General features: G+C 44.5%; 1 protein-coding gene across 1 annotated transcript; it reads right to left on the bottom strand.

The window, feature by feature from the left end:
* Positions 1–641: 641 nt before the first annotated feature.
* LOC118507144 lies at positions 642–5,843 on the bottom strand. The gene is made up of 4 exons (XM_036045180.1): positions 3,782–5,843; positions 1,840–2,008; positions 1,569–1,755; positions 642–938 (listed from the first exon to the last, which is right to left on the bottom strand). The coding sequence occupies exons 1-4, from the start codon at positions 5,757–5,759 to the stop codon at positions 642–644; spliced, it is 2,631 nt and encodes an 876-aa protein (XP_035901073.1). The 5' UTR covers positions 5,760–5,843.
* Between the last annotated feature and the right edge of the window lie 16,704 nt (positions 5,844–22,547).

Raw genomic sequence — 22,547 nt, 5'->3', positions numbered from 1 at the left:
ACTTGTGATTTTATGAACGACAATCCTGATAAATGATCTCTGCACCCGGTCCATACGATCGATGAGGAGAGGTGGAAAGACCTTATATATCTGTTTTTTCTTCATTAAGGACGGCCTGGACGTATTGCTTAAAACTAGATTTTAAAACGAATACAATTCACGATGGTTTGAAGACATTTTCTTCTCCAAACTGTGAAAGGACACTGTTATGTCCGAAGACGGCCTACGTTGTGTTTTTTTTTTTTTTTTTTTTTGTTGAAACCAATATTCTCCTTCAATTATTAGGTGGCTCTGAAAAGAGCCGATTGGATTGGCTTGGCTTCCCTCCGCGGTGTGATCGAGAATGACCGCGCTTTGCGATCAGCACCTCTTTTATAGCTTTCGGAAAAGAAGCCGAGTGTTCTAAATTTCTGCGACGAGCACTTTCTCGTCGCACGGCAGCTCACACTTTCTGGAACGCTTTGACAAAAGCGCTCCACACGGTTCGACTTCTTGGAAGCCGAGTATGGAAACGGCGGCACGTGTGGCGTGGATTCGTTATTGTTCTTATTGGTGCCTGTGTGCTCTGGATCCACTGTTGTTGTTATTTTAGTTCGGGATCGAACATACCGGCCACCTTTTGGGAATACATTTCCCAAAATTTACACTTCCTGATGACACTCCAATGCACAAATTTTGGAAACTGGACGTTTGATGATCCCATTCGCTGTACGAAGAGTCACGACACGTGTCACTGAATCTGGTCCAGGATGTTTTTCCACTATACGCGCCAAAGGCCACTTCACTGCTGGTAATTGCTCGTCTTTCACTATCACCAAATCACCTACATTCAGCTCCTGAATGCTCCGTTTGACGTTGCGATGACCGTTTAACGACTTCACATACTCGTTGCGCCAACGGTGCCAGAAACCCTGGGCATATCTCTGAACAAGCTGATACTGCGACAGGCGATTAAGCGGGAGATGGGATAATTCAGGTTCGGGAATTACTTGTGGTTTCTTGAGCATCAAAAAATGTGCAGGAGTTAACGCCTCTAGGTCATTAGGATCTTGTGAAAGGGGGACAAGAGGTCTGGAATTCATATGGCCTTCTATCTTTGCTAAGATAGTAATCATAGCTTCGTAAGCCAACTGAGCTGCACCAAGCTGACGTACTAAGTGAGTTTTTGCCACCTTTACTGCAGCTTCCCATAAGCCGCCGAAGTTGGGAGCGCGAGGTGGAATCATATGCCACTGGATACTGTCTTTGGCCATATAGTCACTGATTTTTTCACTGTCACGCTGAAGAAGAACGTATAGTTCGTGCAAGGCATGTTTGGCACCTACGAAATTAGTGCCATTGTCGGAATACAAATGCTTCGGCTTGCCCCTTCTGGCCACAAATCTATCCAGCGCCATTAAGAAAGAAGGGGTACTCAGATCACTAACGAGTTCTAAATGAACAGTCTTTGTGCTCATACAAACAAACACTGACACGTAACACTTGGGAGAAGCTGCCTTACGGTGTGTTGGGCGCAAATAAAACGGTCCACAGTAATCGATTCCAACGCAAGCGAACACTTCGTTTACCGTAACACGTGACACTGGTAGCTGACCAATAGGTTGTGCTATTGGAACTGGATTGGCCCTTATGCACCGATAGCAGGTTCGAAGTACACTACGAACGGCCCGCATGCCATTCAGAATCCACACTTCATCACGCAGGGACGAAAGGGTCATTGTAACTCCACCGTGTAATGTTTTATGATGCTGATCCCTGATCAAAAGACGCGTAAATGGGTGAAATGCTGGCAAAAGAACTGGATGCTTCCCATCAAATGCCATATTTGATTCACGCAACCGGCCACCAACGCGTAATAATCCACAAGAATCGAGGAATGGATTCAACAATCGAATGGATGAGCTCTTTGTTAGACACTTTCCCTTTGTGATAGCGCGAATATCGTCTGAAAACACTTCTCTTTGCACCATATGGAACAGGATCGTTTTAGCCGACTGTAACTCTTTCACTGTTAACGAAGACGAAAACTGTTTTGGTTCACGCTTGCGAATATTGTTGATGAATCTAACACAGAATCCAAAAACCCTTAACAGCCGTTGAAACGATGAAAATCGCTTGAAGATTAGATCCGTCTCAGCAACTTGAGCCGTGAGAACGATGGCTCTTTTCTCCAACTCTGTTTCACCTTTCTCGCCGAAGTGTTGAGAAGGCCAAGATGATTTGACTCCGCCAAGCCACGAGGGACCATTTCACCATAGATCACTGTTTAGAAGCTCGACTGTTGATATACCCCGAGAGATCATATCGGCTGGGTTTTCTTTTCCGGAGACATGTTGCCACTGCGCACCATGTGTTATGTCTTGTACTTCAGCTACCCGGTTGGCCACAAACGGTTTCCATGTTCTGGGAGCTGCCTTGAGCCACTGAAGCGTAACAGTTGAATCAGACCAAAAGAAACACTCGTCGAATTTGGTGTCTAATGCATACACCACCTTTTGGTAGAGTCGAGCTCCAAGCAAGGCGGCAGACAGCTCTAATCGCGGAATTGTTAAAGGTTTCAGTGGAGCCACTCTTGATTTCGACGCTAATAATGTTATGCATATTGAACCGTTGCTGTCGATTGATCTGATGTATATGCATGCACCATAGGCCACTTCAGAAGCATCAACAAAGCAATGTAGCTCTGCATGCTGATGTTCTGGTATGAATGCAAACCTAGCTATGCGAAATTGTGCTAAGTTTGCTATTTGTTGCAGAAATTCTGTCCACTTTTCTTGCAACTTATGAGGAACTGGCACATCCCAGTCCAAGCTCTGCAACCACAATTGTTGCATGATGATTTTCGCACGTATAGTCACTGGTGTAATAAGACCGAGGGGATCATAGAGTTGAGCTATTGATGACAATATACTGCGTTTTGTGTGAATAGTGGACTTGTTTTCAATAGAGACATTCATACGAAATGAATCTGCTTCGGGTTCCCAGCAAATGCCCAGTGTCTTGATGCTTTCTTCAGCTTCAAACTTTATGGCGGATTGTGTTCCAAGAAGTTCTGCAGGGAGATCCGCTAGCACCTCTAGCGAATTGGAACACCACTTTCGAAGACAAAATCCACCTTTTTCGAGAAGAGCATTGAGTTGATCACGCAGTTCTTTTGCTTCTGCAATACTTCCCGCTCCTGCTAGTAGATCATCCACATACAGGTTTTGTTTCACAGCGGCACTGGCTTTGGGGTATTGCTTACCTTCATCATGAGCAAGCTGTAACAATGTGCGTGTTGCTAAGAATGCTGAGGGTGCCAAGCCATATGTCACTGTGCTTAGTTCGTATGATCGGATGGGCTGAGCATTGTCAAATCTCCATAAAATACGTTGCAGATGCCGATCATCTGGATGCATTGTTACTTGTCGGTACATCTTTGCTATGTCAGCGACAATAGCTACACGATATTTTCGGAAACGAATTACTAAAGTTAGCAACTCTTCCTGAACCACGGGACCAACTAGCAGAGCTTCGTTCAATGACTTTCCAGTCGTAGTTTTAGCAGAGGCGTCGAAAACAACTCTCAGTTTCGTAGTAGAACTGGACTCTTTCAACACCGGATGATGTGGAAGATAATATGCACCGATTTTTTCTTCTTGATTTTCAGAAACAACAGCCATGTGCCCCAGGTCTAAATATTCCTGCATGAAGTCGTGGTATTGGCTTTTGAGGCAAGCATCCTTCGACAATCTTTTCTCAAGAAGGTGAAATCTTTTCAATGCATTGGTTTTCGACTCACCTATTATTTCCTTGAAGTTGGGCTGCTTGGGCATTTGAACAATATAACGGCCGCTTCCATCACGCGAAACGGTTTGTTGAAAATGCCTTTCACACTCCTTTTCATCAAAAGAGTATTCGCTCACCTGGAGTTCCTCGATCTTCCAGAATCGCTCCAATTGTTCTTCGATCGTAGGACGGACGGCTACCACATTGCACCGAACCGCATCACTCGATATAGCAGGAATGTCACCGGTCATAATCCAGCCGAAAACACTTTCGACCAGCACGCCTTTGTTTGGTAGACTATATCTACCGTCACACAATAGTGAGTAGAAATACCCTGCTCCAATAATCATATCGATACGACCGGGCGTGCAGAAATGCGGGTCTGCGAGAGGATATGATGCAGGTATATTCCACTTTTGCACTGGGACTTCGTGGGATGGAGTATCACACGCCACTTTTCGCAACACTAAGAAGTCCATTTCCGCCGAATAGTTGGTAACGCGCGACTGTACCTTTGCACGAACTTCATGATTGGCACTGGATTCTATTCCGTCGACACCAACGATCAAAATGTTCACTTTTTTCCGCGGCAAATGCAATTGTTGACACAGCGACTCACTAATGGCGTTAGGTTGCGAACCATTGTCCAACAGCGCACGCACGAGATGCCTTTGTCCATATGCATCATTTACTTCCAACAACACAGTTGAAAGCAACACGTTTTTGGATACACGATCAACACTATTTACATGCGCAGCTGCCATAATGCTCGAATCAGACGAACCTTTTTCACAGGGCTGTTTAGCATCTTCCACGAAATGTAGCAATGTGTGATGCTTCTTTTTGCATTGCTGGCACGTATATCTTGATCGGCATGATTTTGCAAAATGCCCCTTTTGTAGGCAATTGCCACAAAGTTCTTTGCCATTAACAGCACTCTGTCGATCCTTAGGCTTAAGATCCAGAAATGCTTGGCATTGCCATAAATAATGGTCTTTAGAGCACAAAACACAAGGAACCACATTGTTCCCTTTCATGCTTGCAGCATTGACACTAAGCCTTTTAGATGTTTTCTGGTTTGGTACCTTTGCGTTGGAAGAGCTAACACGATTTCCTACCTGCAACGCTAGAGACTCACTCGCTTGCGCTCTTTTAAGCAGAAATGCTGTCATGCTAGGATAGGTTAACAAAGCTTCCTCCTGAGCGTAGTGTTCTTCCCAAGCCTTCAACGATGCCTTGTCGAGCTTGCTGGCCAAAATTTCCATGATAATGCTACTATCATCCGAAACGGTTTCTCCTAGCTGTTTTAGAATGTCAATATGCAGCTGGAATTTGCTCACTAATTGTCGAAGCTCTTGCGCACCACTATTGATCATGGAAGGCAACCCAAATAATTCACGCGTGTGCATTTTACGTAGATACGGCTTGTTACCATACCGGTCAAGCAAAGCTTTCCATGCCACAGTATAATTTTCCGAAGAAATGGGAATTGGGTGCACTATTCCTGCCGCTTCCCCTTTCAATGACGCGCGCAGGTAATGAAACTTTTGTATAGGTGCGATATCGTCACAGTTGTGCACAAGAGAAACAAAAGTGTCATGAAATAACAACCATTGCGTTACCTCGCCACTAAAAACCGGCAACGATATAGTGGGTAGTTTCACGCTTACGAGCTTTGAGCGTGGTTGCTCTTCTTTCTCCTTTTTCACTAGCTTTGATAACGCAGCCTTGGTTTCGAAAAATAGATCTTCCGTTTGCGCTAGGATATCATCGTTGCTTCTGGTAGCGTTTTCCGATTCATCTAGCTCTTCACACTCTTCATGGATCGATTGGAAACATTCCCAACACTTCACCAATCTTGCAAGACGATCAGGCACTTGATCTTGTAGCTCGGGGGTGTAATCCACTGCGAACTGCAGTGAGCGTCGCATAGACTCAATCAGCGATCGCCTTTTGGCCTGCTTGGCCTTAAGCTTGTCCGCCTTGGTCATTTTGGACTAAAAACTACACTCACACGCAAAGTCACAGGCACGCGAGGGCACGAACTCGCGGCAACCACACACGCGCGCGAAAACACACTCGCGCAAGGTCACACGCACGCGAGGACACGAACTCACGGCGAATCACACACAACTGCAGAGTCACACACACACGCGAGGACACGAACTCGCGGAGAGTAACACAATCACATACACGAGGACACAAAACTCGTGGTTAGCCACACAAGCGAGGACACAAACTCGCTGAATAAAAGAATGCACGCACTCGCACGAGGACACGAACTCGTGACAAGTCACACACACACGCACGATGAAGCACACTCACGGAGAGTCGCACATATACACACGAGGACACGAACTCGTGGTATATCACACCCGTACACGCGCGAGGACACAAACTCGCTTAATCGTTACACGCACGCACTTGCGCGACGACACGAAACGCGTGAGAAAAAATACGTACGCACTTTACTCACGGATCACAGGAGTGCTGAAGCCCGCCAATCCTGGTCACGGCACCAAATGTTACGTCCGAAGACGGCCTACGTTGTGTTTTTTTTTTTTTTTTTTTTTTTTGTTGAAACCAATATTCTCCTTCAATTATTAGGTGGCTCTGAAAAGAGCCGATTGGATTGGCTTGGCTTCCCTCCGCGGTGTGATCGAGAATGACCGCGCTTTGCGATCAGCACCTCTTTTATAGCTTTCGGAAAAGAAGCCGAGTGTTCTAAATTTCTGCGACGAGCACTTTCTCGTCGCACGGCAGCTCACACTTTCTGGAACGCTTTGACAAAAGCGCTCCACACGGTTCGACTTCTTGGAAGCCGAGTATGGAAACGGCGGCACGTGTGGCGTGGATTCGTTATTGTTCTTATTGGTGCCTGTGTGCTCTGGATCCACTGTTGTTGTTATTTTAGTTCGGGATCGAACAGACACCTTATTCCTGGTGAGCTCGGCCGATCCGCTAATGGTGATTTCGTCATCCAAATTCGTTATTCCGTCAAACTCCATGGTTATGTAGAGGTTATCCAGAGTTTCTCCTACACTCTACTGTAGTCTCCTGTTCATAGTCGTTAGAATACGTTATTGCAATCTGTAATTCCTTATCCAGGATCCCAGATATTTAGCCTATGCCAAACGAAGCCCCTCTACCATCGCACTCGTTCATACATTAGTTCATTCATCCAGTCATTCATCATCATGCACACAAGCGAATTGGAGCGTTGGGCTTTCTGCTGCTGTCCCGAACTGCGTCTAATCAAGGAGGCTCGTGCAGTCTCGTACTCCAGACAAGATCATAGAAGATAATCTATGCCATGGTATCCGAGACCGCAGTCACATGCTTTGAAGTCCTATACGTTGGAGATGCCTGCCCATCAGGGAGATGCCTTGAAATCAGGGTTTTAAGCAAACTTGGGGAGTGTTCGAATATAAATACGTACTAGTGATGGGTTCCCTGGAACGGATCAACGATTCCGATCCGGTTCCGACCGGTGTCATTCCAGTTCAGATTCCGAGGAAAAGGAATCGTTGGTTCTACCTGGAACCGTCCGGAACCGTCCGGAACCATACGGAACCGTCCGGAACCGTCTGGAACCGGCTTCAAATATTGCATTGACAGCAGATTGTTGGACAAGCATTAACAATGTGAATTTTTGTGCAATGACGGCCAATTTTATGGACAGTAAATTTGAACTTTGTTCGTATTTATTGGAATGTTCGGAATTTTCTATAAGCCATACGGAAAGTAATTGTTCGATCCCGAACTAAAATAACAACAACAGTGGATCCAGAGCACACAGGCACCAATAAGAACAATAACGAATCCACGCCACACGTGCCGCCGTTTCCATACTCGGCTTCCAAGAAGTCGAACCGTGTGGAGCGCTTTTGTCAAAGCGTTCCAGAAAGTGTGAGCTGCCGTGCGACGAGAAAGTGCTCGTCGCAGAAATTTAGAACACTCGGCTTCTTTTCCGAAAGCTATAAAAGAGGTGCTGATCGCAAAGCGCGGTCATTCTCGATCACACCGCGGAGGGAAGCCAAGCCAATCCAATCGGCTCTTTTCAGAGCCACCTAATAATTGAAAGAGAATATTGGTTTCAACAAAAAAAAAAAAAAAACACAACGTAGGCCGTCTTCGGACGTAACATTTGGTGCCGTGACCAGGATTGGCGGGCTTCAGCACTCCTGTGATCCGTGAGTAAAGTGCGTACGTATTTTTTCTCACGCGTTTCGTGTCGTCGCGCAAGTGCGTGCGTGTAACGATTAAGCGAGTTTGTGTCCTCGCGCGTGTACGGGTGTGATATACCACGAGTTCGTGTCCTCGTGTGTATATGTGCGACTCTCCGTGAGTGTGCTTCATCGTGCGTGTGTGTGTGACTTGTCACGAGTTCGTGTCCTCGTGCGAGTGCGTGCATTCTTTTATTCAGCGAGTTTGTGTCCTCGCTTGTGTGGCTAACCACGAGTTTTGTGTCCTCGTGTATGTGATTGTGTTACTCTCCGCGAGTTCGTGTCCTCGTGTGTGTGTGTGACTCTGCAGTTGTGTGTGATTCGCCGTGAGTTCGTGTCCTCGCGTGCGTGTGACTTTGCGCGAGTGTGTTTTCGCGCGCGTGTGTGGTTGCCGCGAGTTCGTGCCCTCGCGTGCCTGTGACTTTGCGTGTGAGTGTAGTTTTTAGTCCAAAATGACCAAGGCGGACAAGCTTAAGGCCAAACAGGCCAAAAGGCGATCGCTGATTGAGTCTATGCGACGCTCACTGCAGTTCGCAGTGGATTACACCCCCGAGCTACAAGATCAAGTGCCTGATCGTCTTGCAAGATTGGTGAAGTGTTGGGAATGTTTCCAATCGATCCATGAAGAGTGTGAAGAGCTAGATGAATCGGAAAACGCTACCAGAAGCAACGATGATATCCTAGCGCAAACGGAAGATCTATTTTTCGAAACCAAGGCTGCGTTATCAAAGCTAGTGAAAAAGGAGAAAGAAGAGCAACCACGCTCAAAGCTCGTAAGCGTGAAACTACCCACTATATCGTTGCCGGTTTTTAGTGGCGAGGTAACGCAATGGTTGTTATTTCATGACACTTTTGTTTCTCTTGTGCACAACTGTGACGATATCGCACCTATACAAAAGTTTCATTACCTGCGCGCGTCATTGAAAGGGGAAGCGGCAGGAATAGTGCACCCAATTCCCATTTCTTCGGAAAATTATACTGTGGCATGGAAAGCTTTGCTTGACCGGTATGGTAACAAGCCGTATCTACGTAAAATGCACACGCGTGAATTATTTGGGTTGCCTTCCATGATCAATAGTGGTGCGCAAGAGCTTCGACAATTAGTGAGCAAATTCCAGCTGCATATTGACATTCTAAAACAGCTAGGAGAAACCGTTTCGGATGATAGTAGCATTATCATGGAAATTTTGGCCAGCAAGCTCGACAAGGCATCGTTGAAGGCTTGGGAAGAACACTACGCTCAGGAGGAAGCTTTGTTAACCTATCCTAGCATGACAGCATTTCTGCTTAAAAGAGCGCAAGCGAGTGAGTCTCTAGCGTTGCAGGTAGGAAATCGTGTTAGCTCTTCCAACGCAAAGGTACCAAACCAGAAAACATCTAAAAGGCTTAGTGTCAATGCTGCAAGCATGAAAGGGAACAATGTGGTTCCTTGTGTTTTGTGCTCTAAAGACCATTATTTATGGCAATGCCAAGCATTTCTGGATCTTAAGCCTAAGGATCGACAGAGTGCTGTTAATGGCAAAGAACTTTGTGGCAATTGCCTACAAAAGGGGCATTTTGCAAAATCATGCCGATCAAGATATACGTGCCAGCAATGCAAAAAGAAGCATCACACATTGCTACATTTCGTGGAAGATGCTAAACAGCCCTGTGAAAAAGGTTCGTCTGATTCGAGCATTATGGCAGCTGCGCATGTAAATAGTGTTGATCGTGTATCCAAAAACGTGTTGCTTTCAACTGTGTTGTTGGAAGTAAATGATGCATATGGGCAAAGGCATCTCGTGCGTGCGCTGTTGGACAATGGTTCGCAACCTAACGCCATTAGTGAGTCGCTGTGTCAACAATTGCATTTGCCGCGGAAAAAAGTGAACATTTTGATCGTTGGTGTCGACGGAATAGAATCCAGTGCCAATCATGAAGTTCGTGCAAAGGTACAGTCGCGCGTTACCAACTATTCGGCGGAAATGGACTTCTTAGTGTTGCGAAAAGTGGCGTGTGATACTCCATCCCACGAAGTCCCAGTGCAAAAGTGGAATATACCTGCATCATATCCTCTCGCAGACCCGCATTTCTGCACGCCCGGTCGTATCGATATGATTATTGGAGCAGGGTATTTCTACTCACTATTGTGTGACGGTAGATATAGTCTACCAAACAAAGGCGTGCTGGTCGAAAGTGTTTTCGGCTGGATTATGACCGGTGACATTCCTGCTATATCGAGTGATGCGGTTCGGTGCAATGTGGTAGCCGTCCGTCCTACGATCGAAGAACAATTGGAGCGATTCTGGAAGATCGAGGAACTCCAGGTGAGCGAATACTCTTTTGATGAAAAGGAGTGTGAAAGGCATTTTCAACAAACCGTTTCGCGTGATGGAAGCGGCCGTTATATTGTTCAAATGCCCAAGCAGCCCAACTTCAAGGAAATAATAGTGAAAGAGTTACAGTCGGCTAAAACGATCCTGTTCCATATGGTGCAAAGAGAAGTGTTTTCAGACGATATTCGCGCTATCACAAAGGGAAAGTGTCTAACAAAGAGCTCATCCATTCGATTGTTGAATCCATTCCTCGATTCTTGTGGATTATTACGCGTTGGTGGCCGGTTGCGTGAATCAAATATGGCATTTGATGGGAAGCATCCAGTTCTTTTGCCAGCATTTCACCCATTTACGCGTCTTTTGATCAGGGATCAGCATCATAAAACATTACACGGTGGAGTTACAATGACCCTTTCGTCCCTGCGTGATGAAGTGTGGATTCTGAATGGCATGCGGGCCGTTCGTAGTGTACTTCGAACCTGCTATCGGTGCATAAGGGCCAATCCAGTTCCAATAGCACAACCTATTGGTCAGCTACCAGTGTCACGTGTTACGGTAAACGAAGTGTTCGCTTGCGTTGGAATCGATTACTGTGGACCGTTTTATTTGCGCCCAACACACCGTAAGGCAGCTTCTCCCAAGTGTTACGTGTCAGTGTTTGTTTGTATGAGCACAAAGACTGTTCATTTAGAACTCGTTAGTGATCTGAGTACCCCTTCTTTCTTAATGGCGCTGGATAGATTTGTGGCCAGAAGGGGCAAGCCGAAGCATTTGTATTCCGACAATGGCACTAATTTCGTAGGTGCCAAACATGCCTTGCACGAACTATACGTTCTTCTTCAGCGTGACAGTGAAAAAATCAGTGACTATATGGCCAAAGACAGTATCCAGTGGCATATGATTCCACCTCGCGCTCCCAACTTCGGCGGCTTATGGGAAGCTGCAGTAAAGGTGGCAAAAACTCACTTAGTACGTCAGCTTGGTGCAGCTCAGTTGGCTTACGAAGCTATGATTACTATCTTAGCAAAGATAGAAGGCCATATGAATTCCAGACCTCTTGTCCCCCTTTCACAAGATCCTAATGACCTAGAGGCGTTAACTCCTGCACATTTTTTGATGCTCAAGAAACCACAAGTAATTCCCGAACCTGAATTATCCCATCTCCCGCTTAATCGCCTGTCGCAGTATCAGCTTGTTCAGAGATATGCCCAGGGTTTCTGGCACCGTTGGCGCAACGAGTATGTGAAGTCGTTAAACGGTCATCGCAACGTCAAACGGAGCATTCAGGAGCTGAATGTAGGTGATTTGGTGATAGTGAAAGACGAGCAATTACCAGCAGTGAAGTGGCCTTTGGCGCGTATAGTGGAAAAACATCCTGGACCAGATTCAGTGACACGTGTCGTGACTCTTCGTACAGCGAATGGGATCATCAAACGTCCAGTTTCCAAAATTTGTGCATTGGAGTGTCATCAGGAAGTGTAAATTTTGGGAAATGTATTCCCAAAAGGTGGCCGGTATGTTCGATCCCGAACTAAAATAACAACAACAGTGGATCCAGAGCACACAGGCACCAATAAGAACAATAACGAATCCACGCCACACGTGCCGCCGTTTCCATACTCGGCTTCCAAGAAGTCGAACCGTGTGGAGCGCTTTTGTCAAAGCGTTCCAGAAAGTGTGAGCTGCCGTGCGACGAGAAAGTGCTCGTCGCAGAAATTTAGAACACTCGGCTTCTTTTCCGAAAGCTATAAAAGAGGTGCTGATCGCAAAGCGCGGTCATTCTCGATCACACCGCGGAGGGAAGCCAAGCCAATCCAATCGGCTCTTTTCAGAGCCACCTAATAATTGAAAGAGAATATTGGTTTCAACAAAAAAAAAAAAAAAAACACAACGTAGGCCGTCTTCGGACGTAACAGTAATATAGCTGACTGGATAACGAATATGACCGAAACCTTTAAAATTACCAACAAACTATTCGCTTTGGTGACGGATAATGCCACCAATATGAAGTCAGCTGCAGCAATCTTAAACCTGACACATCTTCCGTGTGGCGCTCCCACTTTGAATTTAGTTGTTTAACAAGCCCTGCGAAAGATAAAATCTACAACGGAAAATATAAAAAGCATCGTAATGCATTTCAAGAAAAGTTCATATGCTGCTCAAAAGTTGTCTAAAATGCAAACCAATTTAAATCACCCACAGTTAAAAATAAAACAGGATTGTCCTACCCGATGGAATTCCACGTATGAAATGCTAGATCGCTTTAAACAGAACAGAATTCCGTTAGCATCTTGTATTGCTACATTGTAAATTTCATCCAAGCTAGAGGAAGAAGATTGGGTCATTAAAGAACAGGCTACTAAGATCCTGAAGTTGTTCAATAGTGTGACATTAGAAATTATGGCAGAAAAATCTATGAGAATATAGGACAACAATGGGATTTTTATCTAGGTCATTATTGCAAAAACTGATCTATAAAAAAGATAGAGAAATATTACATTCGAAGGTGATAGAATTAGTTGATGAGCTTTTAGTTGGCTTTCAAAATAGGTTCGAAAAAAAAAACAAATAACCTTGAACTTTCATATGCGATTTTGCTAGACCCCAGATTTAAAAAGGATGGGTTTTTAGGATGCGACGTGCAGTACCAGGATGTGTATGACAAAATTATTGAAAAGATGATTCCATTCCAAAGTGAAATTGAAACAGAGATATCAGATGACAAAGTTGTCTAATGATAACGGTAGTGATGATGATATTTGGCAATCCCTTAAAAAAGGTCACCGTACACTGAATGCATCTAGCTCAAGAATTCTTTCGGCTCTTGAGCTGGATTGTTACATTTCGGAACCAAATCTGCATGTGAAAAGTGATCTATTTATTTGGTGGAAGGAAAGAGAAGCTGTGTACCCGATACTTTCAATGTTTGCAAAACAATATTTGAGTTTTCCTGCATCCTCTGTTCCATGAGAACGTATATTTTCTAAAGCAGGTAATATATTGACAGAGAAAAGACATAGGTGGACGTCAAAAAAATTAAAATAAATAATTTTCATTAAACATAATTACGTAGTGAAAGTGAAGATAGATTAGTAATTAGCTAAGCTAAGTAACTGATAGGATATAAATTCTTCGTAATGTGTAAGCTAATAAAATGTTAGTTTCGTAGAATAACAGCGAGAAAAGAAAAAATAGCCGCCCTATAATTTATTTTTTTATAGAAAGAATGAATGAAACTAAGAAACATAGGATAATAATTTGGAAATTCGAAAAAAAAAATTAACTGCTAAATCGTAATTATTAACTTTAACAATGGTACAATATTATGAAATATTATTTTTATATGTTGAGGAAAAATTCGTACATGTGTTGCAAAGTGTAATGCGTAATAATTTCCTGTATATTTATGAAAATATAACATCGGTATAGAAAAATTTCATCAATAAGTAATGTAACGTACTGGCAGGAGGTAAACACATTTTTCATTCTTTCATTCTTCATAAGCTATTAATTTCATAAGCAAAACAGCTTTGCATCGTTCCCAACAAAGTCAACGTCGTTCATTATCAAAATAATCTACCCAAAGAAATATTTCAGATCGTCGATCCGGTTTTCGAAGAGACGCGTAAAATGAAACCCAGAAAAAAAAAAGAAAAAAAGCAAATGTTTCTGTTCATACGGTTATCTACGATTCCGACGGTTCCGATGGTTCCGGACGGTTCCGGAGGGTTCCGGACGGTTCGATTGCACCTACTCTTCGGAACTGGTTCCAATTTTTTGGACCCTTTCGGAACCAGTTCCGCTTGATTCTCAATTTTACCCATCACTAATACGTACCAAGCTCACCCGTGTCCCACATACTATTCCGCCGAGCCATGCAGAGAGGCTGTCGGGCACGCATGTGCTCGTGAGGTAGAACAAGCCTATCAAGAAGAGACCCCTCCTAAGCGCCACGGATTTTGGCCAATTGGTCTGCCCTTTCATTACCTAGAATACCGCAATGACCGGGCAACCAAACAAGAGGTATTCGGAAAGATATTTTAAACAAGGAGCTTAAGACCTTTAAAATTTCTTTCACAAAGTAGTCTGGGCTCGTAATTGCCTTTACAGACTTGAGCGCTTCGACAGCGCTCTAATTATCTTAATGAAATGTGCTTAATGCTTGATGCTGCTTAGTTTAATCCTGCTTTTCGGAAAGACACAACTAAACCAGTCGATTGTGTCCAACAACATCTACTCTCCATTCTGCACTATGATTAGCCTGTTCCTCGCGCTAAACTGGTCCTCGTTTTCCATGTTATTGCAAGCAAAATTTTACGTTTTACTACCTTCAGACAGGTTTTGACAGTCATCATGGAATAATGATTGGAAGTGAATTTTGCTAGAAATAAAGCTACTTCATTTTCGATTCGCATTGCATGAATGACTGAAGACGTATACCAAGCGTTTGGGAACATTCATTCTATCGTCGAATTAGAAGGTGATTTATTACCAACAGAGCCTTTTTTGACATCCTGCTAGCCCAGCTCTGCGCGACCATTAACGGGGACGCTGATGGTTCGTAAGCTTTTATTCTGCATAGCATTGAAGTTAATTGAAAATTCAGCCACCAGACGAAAGTGCTGGTGACCATGGTTTCCTCAAGCCTCGAATGATAAATAATCACATCAACACATACACTCGCTCCTTTCTGACTAGGCAGCAACGTTTTACACCTTGTGTTCAAGGGAGGTGTGAACTTCCACCATTTGCTGTGTACACAAACTCTCCGCGCAGTTTCCACCCGTCGGCAACTTACAGCCGATGGCCAAGTCAGTTTGAAACTAAGTTTGCTAAATTGCTCCAAGAAGTGCAGACCCGCGTACGGCTGCGTACCGACCGCTCGGCGCACCCAGGCACCCCAGCAGGAAGCTGTTGAAGTAAGTTTTCGACTGTGGTAAGTGGTACACTCGCCGAAAACGGTTAGATCTAAACTTCGTTTGCCATTTAGCCGACGCCGGTAACACACCATAAGGAAACATAAATTATAACGCAATGAATCACAGGTGCTGCTTACATGATGTGCACGGGTGAGGACCATCGCCTCCGCATCACCGTTGGCTAGGATTGACCGGAGTTTTGCCGTCGATGGCTCGGTTAGCGAAATACCGAGCGTCCGAACGGGACAGCTAGGAAATTTAGGATTTTCCAACACATTTTCGGTAAACATGAGATAATTCCAAAACTAGTTTTGTCTTCTGTTGGATTCAGTCATTCTGAACTCAATCTTAATCATATGGAAGCCCCTAACACAATAGTGGATCTTCAGGTTGAGCCTCGCCCTCGAGCACCAATCCATATCAACTTGCTTTGTTTGCCCTTTTCAGGCCTGTACAAGACCTGATGACTTTTGATCGTTTTCCAATGCCGTTCCATACTTTTACTACCCTTTTTTCTTCGTTGGGGCCTCCTGTCTATCATATGGCTGATGGATCATTGAATCTTTGAATCTTGAGATTTGTTACCTGCTCAGAACATTTCGTGTAGAGTTTTGTTTCATCTGTTAATTCTTACGATTCATAATGCTCAAAGAGGCTTTCTAAAGTTTTTTTTAACGATAATTTGTGACTCAGACTTCTGTTTTACAAAAAGAACTTTGTGAGTGTTTCAAGAAGAAACCACCGCCAAATTGAGAATGAAACGAAAAAATTACTTTCAAACGTAAGAAAGTTCAACCCAAACTCAAATGATCTGATCTAAAAAAAATTTAATCCATGCCAAATCCTGCTCCTTCCACGAAGGAAATATTGTTTGGAACAAGTTTACCAAACAAAGCGCACCAGTTTAGTTAGCGTGATTGTATCAAAACAATTGATGTTTCGTGTTTCACGTTCATTGTCTTCGTCGTAGATGTGGGTGGAAGATTTCACAAGTTTTGCAATGTAAACGACAGTGTACAGGTAGTTTCTTTGTTTCGGCATCTGCAAATATCATCAATCCGGAGCGTTCAAAGTTGTTAACACGTTAAAAAAACGTTTTTTTTAACCAACACAGTCAAACGCAAACACAGTTCACTTTTGATTGACCTATTGTTGTAGCTCGTTCGAGTATGGCTCAGTTTCAAAAGCGAATTCGAGTGGATGACGCAAAGGTGCTGTTTAACATTTGGAAATAATATCAAAACTTTGATGAAAAACAAATTATAAATACTATGAACAAGCTTCATGTATTCATCCGATCATATGGATGGCCACATAGGTAGGTGTGCTAAATAAGAGAATGGTAAAATGGAATGTACCTGTATAAATAGTATCAATGTATGTGTCATTTACATTGTGACTACATGTGACTTGTGAGATAACGAAAAATTAGTATAAAATTTACACAATAAATCTATACTGAAAAAGAGGCAAAACTGTAATAAATTTAAAGTTAAAAGAACACAAAACTAAACATTCGAGAATCTAAAAAAAAAAATAAAGCAAAAATATGACAAGAGAACTATAGAAAGAGCCGGAAACCTTTAACTTATTCGAAGCTGCAACTGCAGAACTGTACAAATATTCACATACGCCTCTGAGACATGGACTCTGTCCAAAACTGACGAAACCGTCTTCTTAGCCGCGTTCAAGAGGAAGATGCTCAGAAGGATTTTTGGCCCCGGATTTTTGGAAGGACAATGGAGGAGCCGCTGCAATGACGAGCTCTACGAGCTGTACGATGATCTCACCATCGTGCAGCGAATTAGACTCGCCAGGCTCCGGTGGGCTGGTCACGTCATGAGAATGACACCGGACGACCCAGCCCTTAAATTCCTTTTAGGCCGTCCGTACGGACAGAAGTGGCGTGGTACCAATACCGATGCCTCGATGGAGTACTATGTCGCCAGTTTCCTCTTTTTTTCTTTGAAATAGTGTGTATTTCGTTCCTTTTTCTGTCATACATCACGTACATAAACCAAAAAACATGAAATACAAATGCGCCTGTTCCCTGACGGGCGTAGCTGTCGGCCGATAGCGTCTTGGTTTAAACACGCGCATAAACCAAGCACTCCTCCCAACTAATCCGAGACGAAACCGAAATAATCTTGAACGCAGACATTTCAATTTACAATTCGGTTACAACATTAACGCCAATCGAAAATCGCAAAACCCTACAGAACTGGACGGGAACAACGAAGAAACAAATGCAATCCAATCCGCCAATCCCGCTAGGATCTGGTCATCACCCGAACGAAAAAACCGTTTCTCCACCTGTCGCCATCGCGTCGACGCTAGACAAGACAAATCAGCGCGCTGACGTTTCCGCCTCGGTTATGGTGGCCTCTTGATCGGACGATAAAATGCGTCCCGTCTGCGATCAGCAACATCGGCTGCCTCTTGGCGTCTCCGTCCTTCGCGTTTGCGCCGATTCACCGTTCTGGGTTCGATTTGCTCAACGGATGGTAGTTGGCGGTGTCTTCTCCTTTGTCCTGGAGTGATGGTAGGTGGCAGTGTGCCCGATCGCAATCGTTCTCCCAGATTGCGGGCACTCTTCGTTGGTCGGGCTGCCATTGGGCGCGTAATGGCAGTTCCTTCGTCCGGGTTCAGCATGGCCAGGCGCTCACGTTGCGTTCGCGACTAGCCTGTCGCCGTCTCGCTGCCGCCTGTTGAGCTGCTGCTGCTATGCCAGCCGTTACCGCCGTGTTTTCCGCTGCCTGATCTTCCTGCCATCTCAGTTGCAGGAAGCAGAAGACCCGCGCTTCTGAAGCTGATTGCCAGGCTTCCGGACTGTACGGGTGTTACGGCGACACCATTCTCGTCCGTTAGCAGCTGTACACGCACGTCCGCAAATCACGGACAATGGAACATCATATGTTCGACCAACTCAACAGCGTTGTTGGCGCAAGATGGGCAGGTCGGGGCAGCGGCAAAATCCCTGATGTGCCGGTACTCTCGGAAGAATCCATGTCTCGAGAGCACCTGGCTAAGGTGGATTCCCACCTCTCCATGTTTCCGACCTACCCAGCCGGCTATGTCTGGAAGCAGGCGATGAGCCCAGCGGACGTAACGGCTCCGCTGACAGTTGCTCCGCTTCCTCGTCCCATGACATCTGCCACATCGTCATGGCGGCCGACCGCTCAAGTCTCTTGATGACGTCTCTGGCGATCAAGACTCCCTGTGCTAAAGCTTGCTGGTGGCGTTCGTAACGTAACCGCCTCCGCCCTCGCCAGTTTTATAGTGTTTCACGAAATAATCGCAAGCCTAGTTGAAAAGGGGCAATGGATGACAAAAAACGAGGAACCTAGAAATCCTGTTCATCTAAAATAACCTAACGCACGTTCGATTTCAAATGAAACATATCTCAATTCGTTTCTTCACTATACCTGACCAGTGCGCAAAGCTATCCCAACTGGCCCGACAAACGCATCTACATCGTTCGATGTAAGTCTATTGAAATCGATGGTGGTTGACCATCACCGTATCACTAAAGCTCATTAATAAAGGCACCATCAAATTGTAAACTTCCGCACCAGAACCCCTTTAATGTACTAGCATAACCTACCACAATTAAAATCCCAACGCGTCCAGCCGGTGGCTGTACGTACCAGCAAAAGTTATTAAACAGGCAAGAGCGACGCATTATCACGCCAGGTGCAGAAGCTGTTAGCTGTAAAAGTTGCCTGCAGTACACCCTCTGTACTCCTCTCCGTCAACTGGGGTGCAACTGGGGGTGTGTCCAGGTCCAGTTCGGAAGCCAGTGGAGCGCCGTTTTATGGTTCGCATCAAACTCTGCCCAAAACCCGCTTGACCACGAAACCAGGTCCACTTGTGTTGCAATCGTAGGTGGTGGATTTATACCGTGTTTATTTCGCAAAGCCACCAATAGCCGGTTGACGGGCAGTAACGTGCAGATGGGCGCTTAGCTTGCAAAGCCTCCTTGCAAAGATCCGGGCTGAGTAAGCTCAAAAGGTTAGAGTTTTAAGCAGAAAAAAGGGCTTTCAATCTAATTTTTTTTTCAAGCTTCGCATGTAAGTTGCTGAATGTAACTGAAACACAGCATCCACATTTGAGGTTAGGAATTTACATTAACTGTTCTCATACAGTATGCATGAGTTTATGGTCGAGTGCAGTATACGTTTCGGTGCGCATAAATGCAAAGTACGTAGATGCCATATTTCTTGTTTCGAATTTTTCGTTTTTCAGATTATGAGCGTAAACTTCTGATTATGTTTAAATTATTACAGCATTGCTAATACCACCAAACCGGAAACATAAATCACTTCTTTCAAGTGTAAATATAATAAATATTAAGTATAACTATAAAACCCATGATGACAACTCGAAGAATAGGGATAATGGTTCACTAGCCCCCTAACGATGTGTTGCACTGTTCACACATCAACACATTAGGATTGTGGTACGGTATAAGTAAAAAGAAAGCTTTGATATCACAACATTCATGGTATAGAAAGGGTTTACAGCAGTAATGGGGGACGAGCACAAAGCCTCCATGGCGTATTTAAATTAGGCACTATAGGAGCGGCGTGAACTAAAGAAGGAATGACCGAGAGAATCGGACACACTTCACAAATGCGCATATCAAAATTTTGGTTAAAGACGTTAAAGACTACTTATCCTGAAGCAGTTAGCTGACGTTCGAGCTCATTTAAAATTAAACAGTTGGGGTTAGGGCAGATTAGAACATGCAGGTGCCTGATGTGCTTCCGGAAGAGTGTAAAACGATTTGCCAAAGATCACATAAGCCTCCGATTAATCCATTACCCGGTTTATCGTTCCATTCGCATTCCTATCGGTATCGTTCCATTTGCCTGAAGTGCAATCAGCACGTTTCCTCCATGGTTGACTCCCCTTCAACTCCATAAGGACCCTTCCATCTTCATCTTAAGCTTAACGATTAAACGATTAATCGAATGATTGGCATTGGCAGCAGTGCTATTTAATTATAGGGGACAATTTAAGATGGATGATACAACGAGCTCATCATCATTTAAGATGGATGATGGATGGACAACGAGGCGAAAAACCGAAAATGTTGATGGCACCACCAGCGGACCTGCTGTAAATTTTATAATAATACTCAGGGTTGGATGTGGTCCAAAACTATGCCCATCTTTTGTCGAAAGTCATCACCGATACCAACATTAGAGTTGAGATACGGTTGTGTTCTACAGCCAAAGGAAGCTTCTTCCACTCTAAATACCTGTCGCGATACAAGTCCCAGAACTGGCATTCGCCTTTAAGGCCTGGACTCACGATTCTCACAGTGTTCTCTTTCGACAGTAACCGCTTCCACGGGTTATTCTGCCATTAGATAGTGAATTAGACTCGTCGGGCTTCGGTGAGCCGGTTATGTTATAAGAGTGGCACCTGATGACCCAGCCCGTAAAGTTCTTTAGGCCGTCCAGAAAAGAATGTACTAGAAATTCGTAGGTCAAGCTCTCTAGAGATTGAATAGCCGAATGAAAGAGAGGAAGAAGTACTTTCCCCATAGATTGATTCCAGTAGTCCGAAATGGATCGATTGGAGGACATCTCCCTCTGAAAGCAGGACACGCATAAGCTCCTCCATGTACATCAGCTGTATTACTGGCCCGAAGGGGCAAGAATCTTCGGCAAGCTATCAATATTAGACATTTAGAATCCATGCACAATACACTTTTTGTGCTCTTTAGCGATTCACGCTTGACCTAACTTGCCCCAATCGATGTCTTAGCAGTAAGGCACCTGACAGCTTTAATCAGGCTAACGTAACTATCCCCCTGAATGATGGACCTAGCATAATCTATAGGTTCGTACGTGCCGTTTGTAGGTTCTGAACGAACATTTGCCACTTTTTCCATGAGACCTAACTCTACATTGTCAGCTAGATATCTAAATATAGGCTACGATTCAGCGAGAGGAGTCGTCTCATAGCTACTACGTAAGAGTTTCCTAACTTCCTAATCTTTTCCAGGTCTTTAAGCGATGGCTTTACGAATCTGAAATCGGGTCCGCCGGCTGTTGTATTGACACAACCAACACAAATATCGCATCGTATTTTAATTCTTCCGTGGCTAGTATGGATCATTAATAGACACGCTTCTGTCTTCTTAAACTAGCTCACATGGTCATTTAACGAATGTTTGGTTTGGACGACATGTTTAAAATGTTGCATGTAGGAGTCTTTTCCGATACCGATCGATTGCGAGGCATAGCGTGATATAGGGTGATAGACTTATGCTTTCTTACAGCACTGTATACTTTTGTACCATTTGGAAGGATCCTTTAATCTCCCTGTCCTGAGCTTTAGTTTTTAGTTTAGTCGTTCGAATCTGCTCGACAGTATGTTCATAAAGCAAAGTTGAGCGTAACTAACCAAACATACGTGTATTGGTTTTGTTTTCCCCTTCACTGATTTAGTTATTTATTTAGCAAGAAAACAACCCGCAAGGCATCGGAATGAGTTCCACGAAATTGTGCTGATCGTTTTCCTTTCGTGCTGGTTCAACCCGGTCACCAGCCGATCAAACTTTTTTTCTTTACGCGGGGACAAAGTGGGAAGGCTGCCTGCAACGAGCAGGAGATTAGGATTGAAGGGTTAAATGCGTTATTATGAATATAAACAGGTTTCGCATTCGTGGGTCATCGTTTTTTCTACTTGGGAAAAAGGTTTGTCCACCGGGTACTCGCCTGCGGTGAGTGCGGAAAGCTTTCCGACTTTCATCCTTTCAATTCGAAAAGAATGTATCGTTTTCATCTGGATATGGTCCCCGAGCATGGCTTAGGGGACGGAATTAGCTTTCGCTACACGGAAGTCCACTAGCGCTGTCGATAGCTGGTATCTATTATTCATCAATTAGCTCACCAATCCCAGCAACCGCCGTCGGACGTTCGGTTAGCCAGCCCTAAGACCTGCGCCGTTAAATCGTTGAGCGCTATCGTACGTTCGTGATGTTTGAGAGTGTGTGTGTGTGTGTGTGTAGTATAGAAAGAAAATCAGTTTCTTAACCGTTTGCTCGATAGAAACGTAGATTCGTTTGAAGGTTTATCCTTGGCGGTAGAATCGTGCCGTGCCTGCCCAAGGCATGGTTTCTTGATACGGGCAGGACCGCTGGTGGATTGTTATGCAAATTAAGAAGCCTTCCCCGCTCTACTCTTAAAATATACAAAGGAAGGCTGTTTGGAGGCAATACACACAACACACACGCACACACGCATGAAGGGGAAAGTCGTCTAAGGTCAACTCACCCGTAACCCAAAGCGAACCCACCCGGGCGG

Source organism: Anopheles stephensi, chromosome 2 (assembly GCF_013141755.1).
Source record: "Anopheles stephensi strain Indian chromosome 2, UCI_ANSTEP_V1.0, whole genome shotgun sequence".
NCBI classification, from domain to species: domain Eukaryota; kingdom Metazoa; phylum Arthropoda; class Insecta; order Diptera; family Culicidae; genus Anopheles; species Anopheles stephensi.
This window is presented reverse-complemented; position numbering and strand designations above follow the sequence as displayed.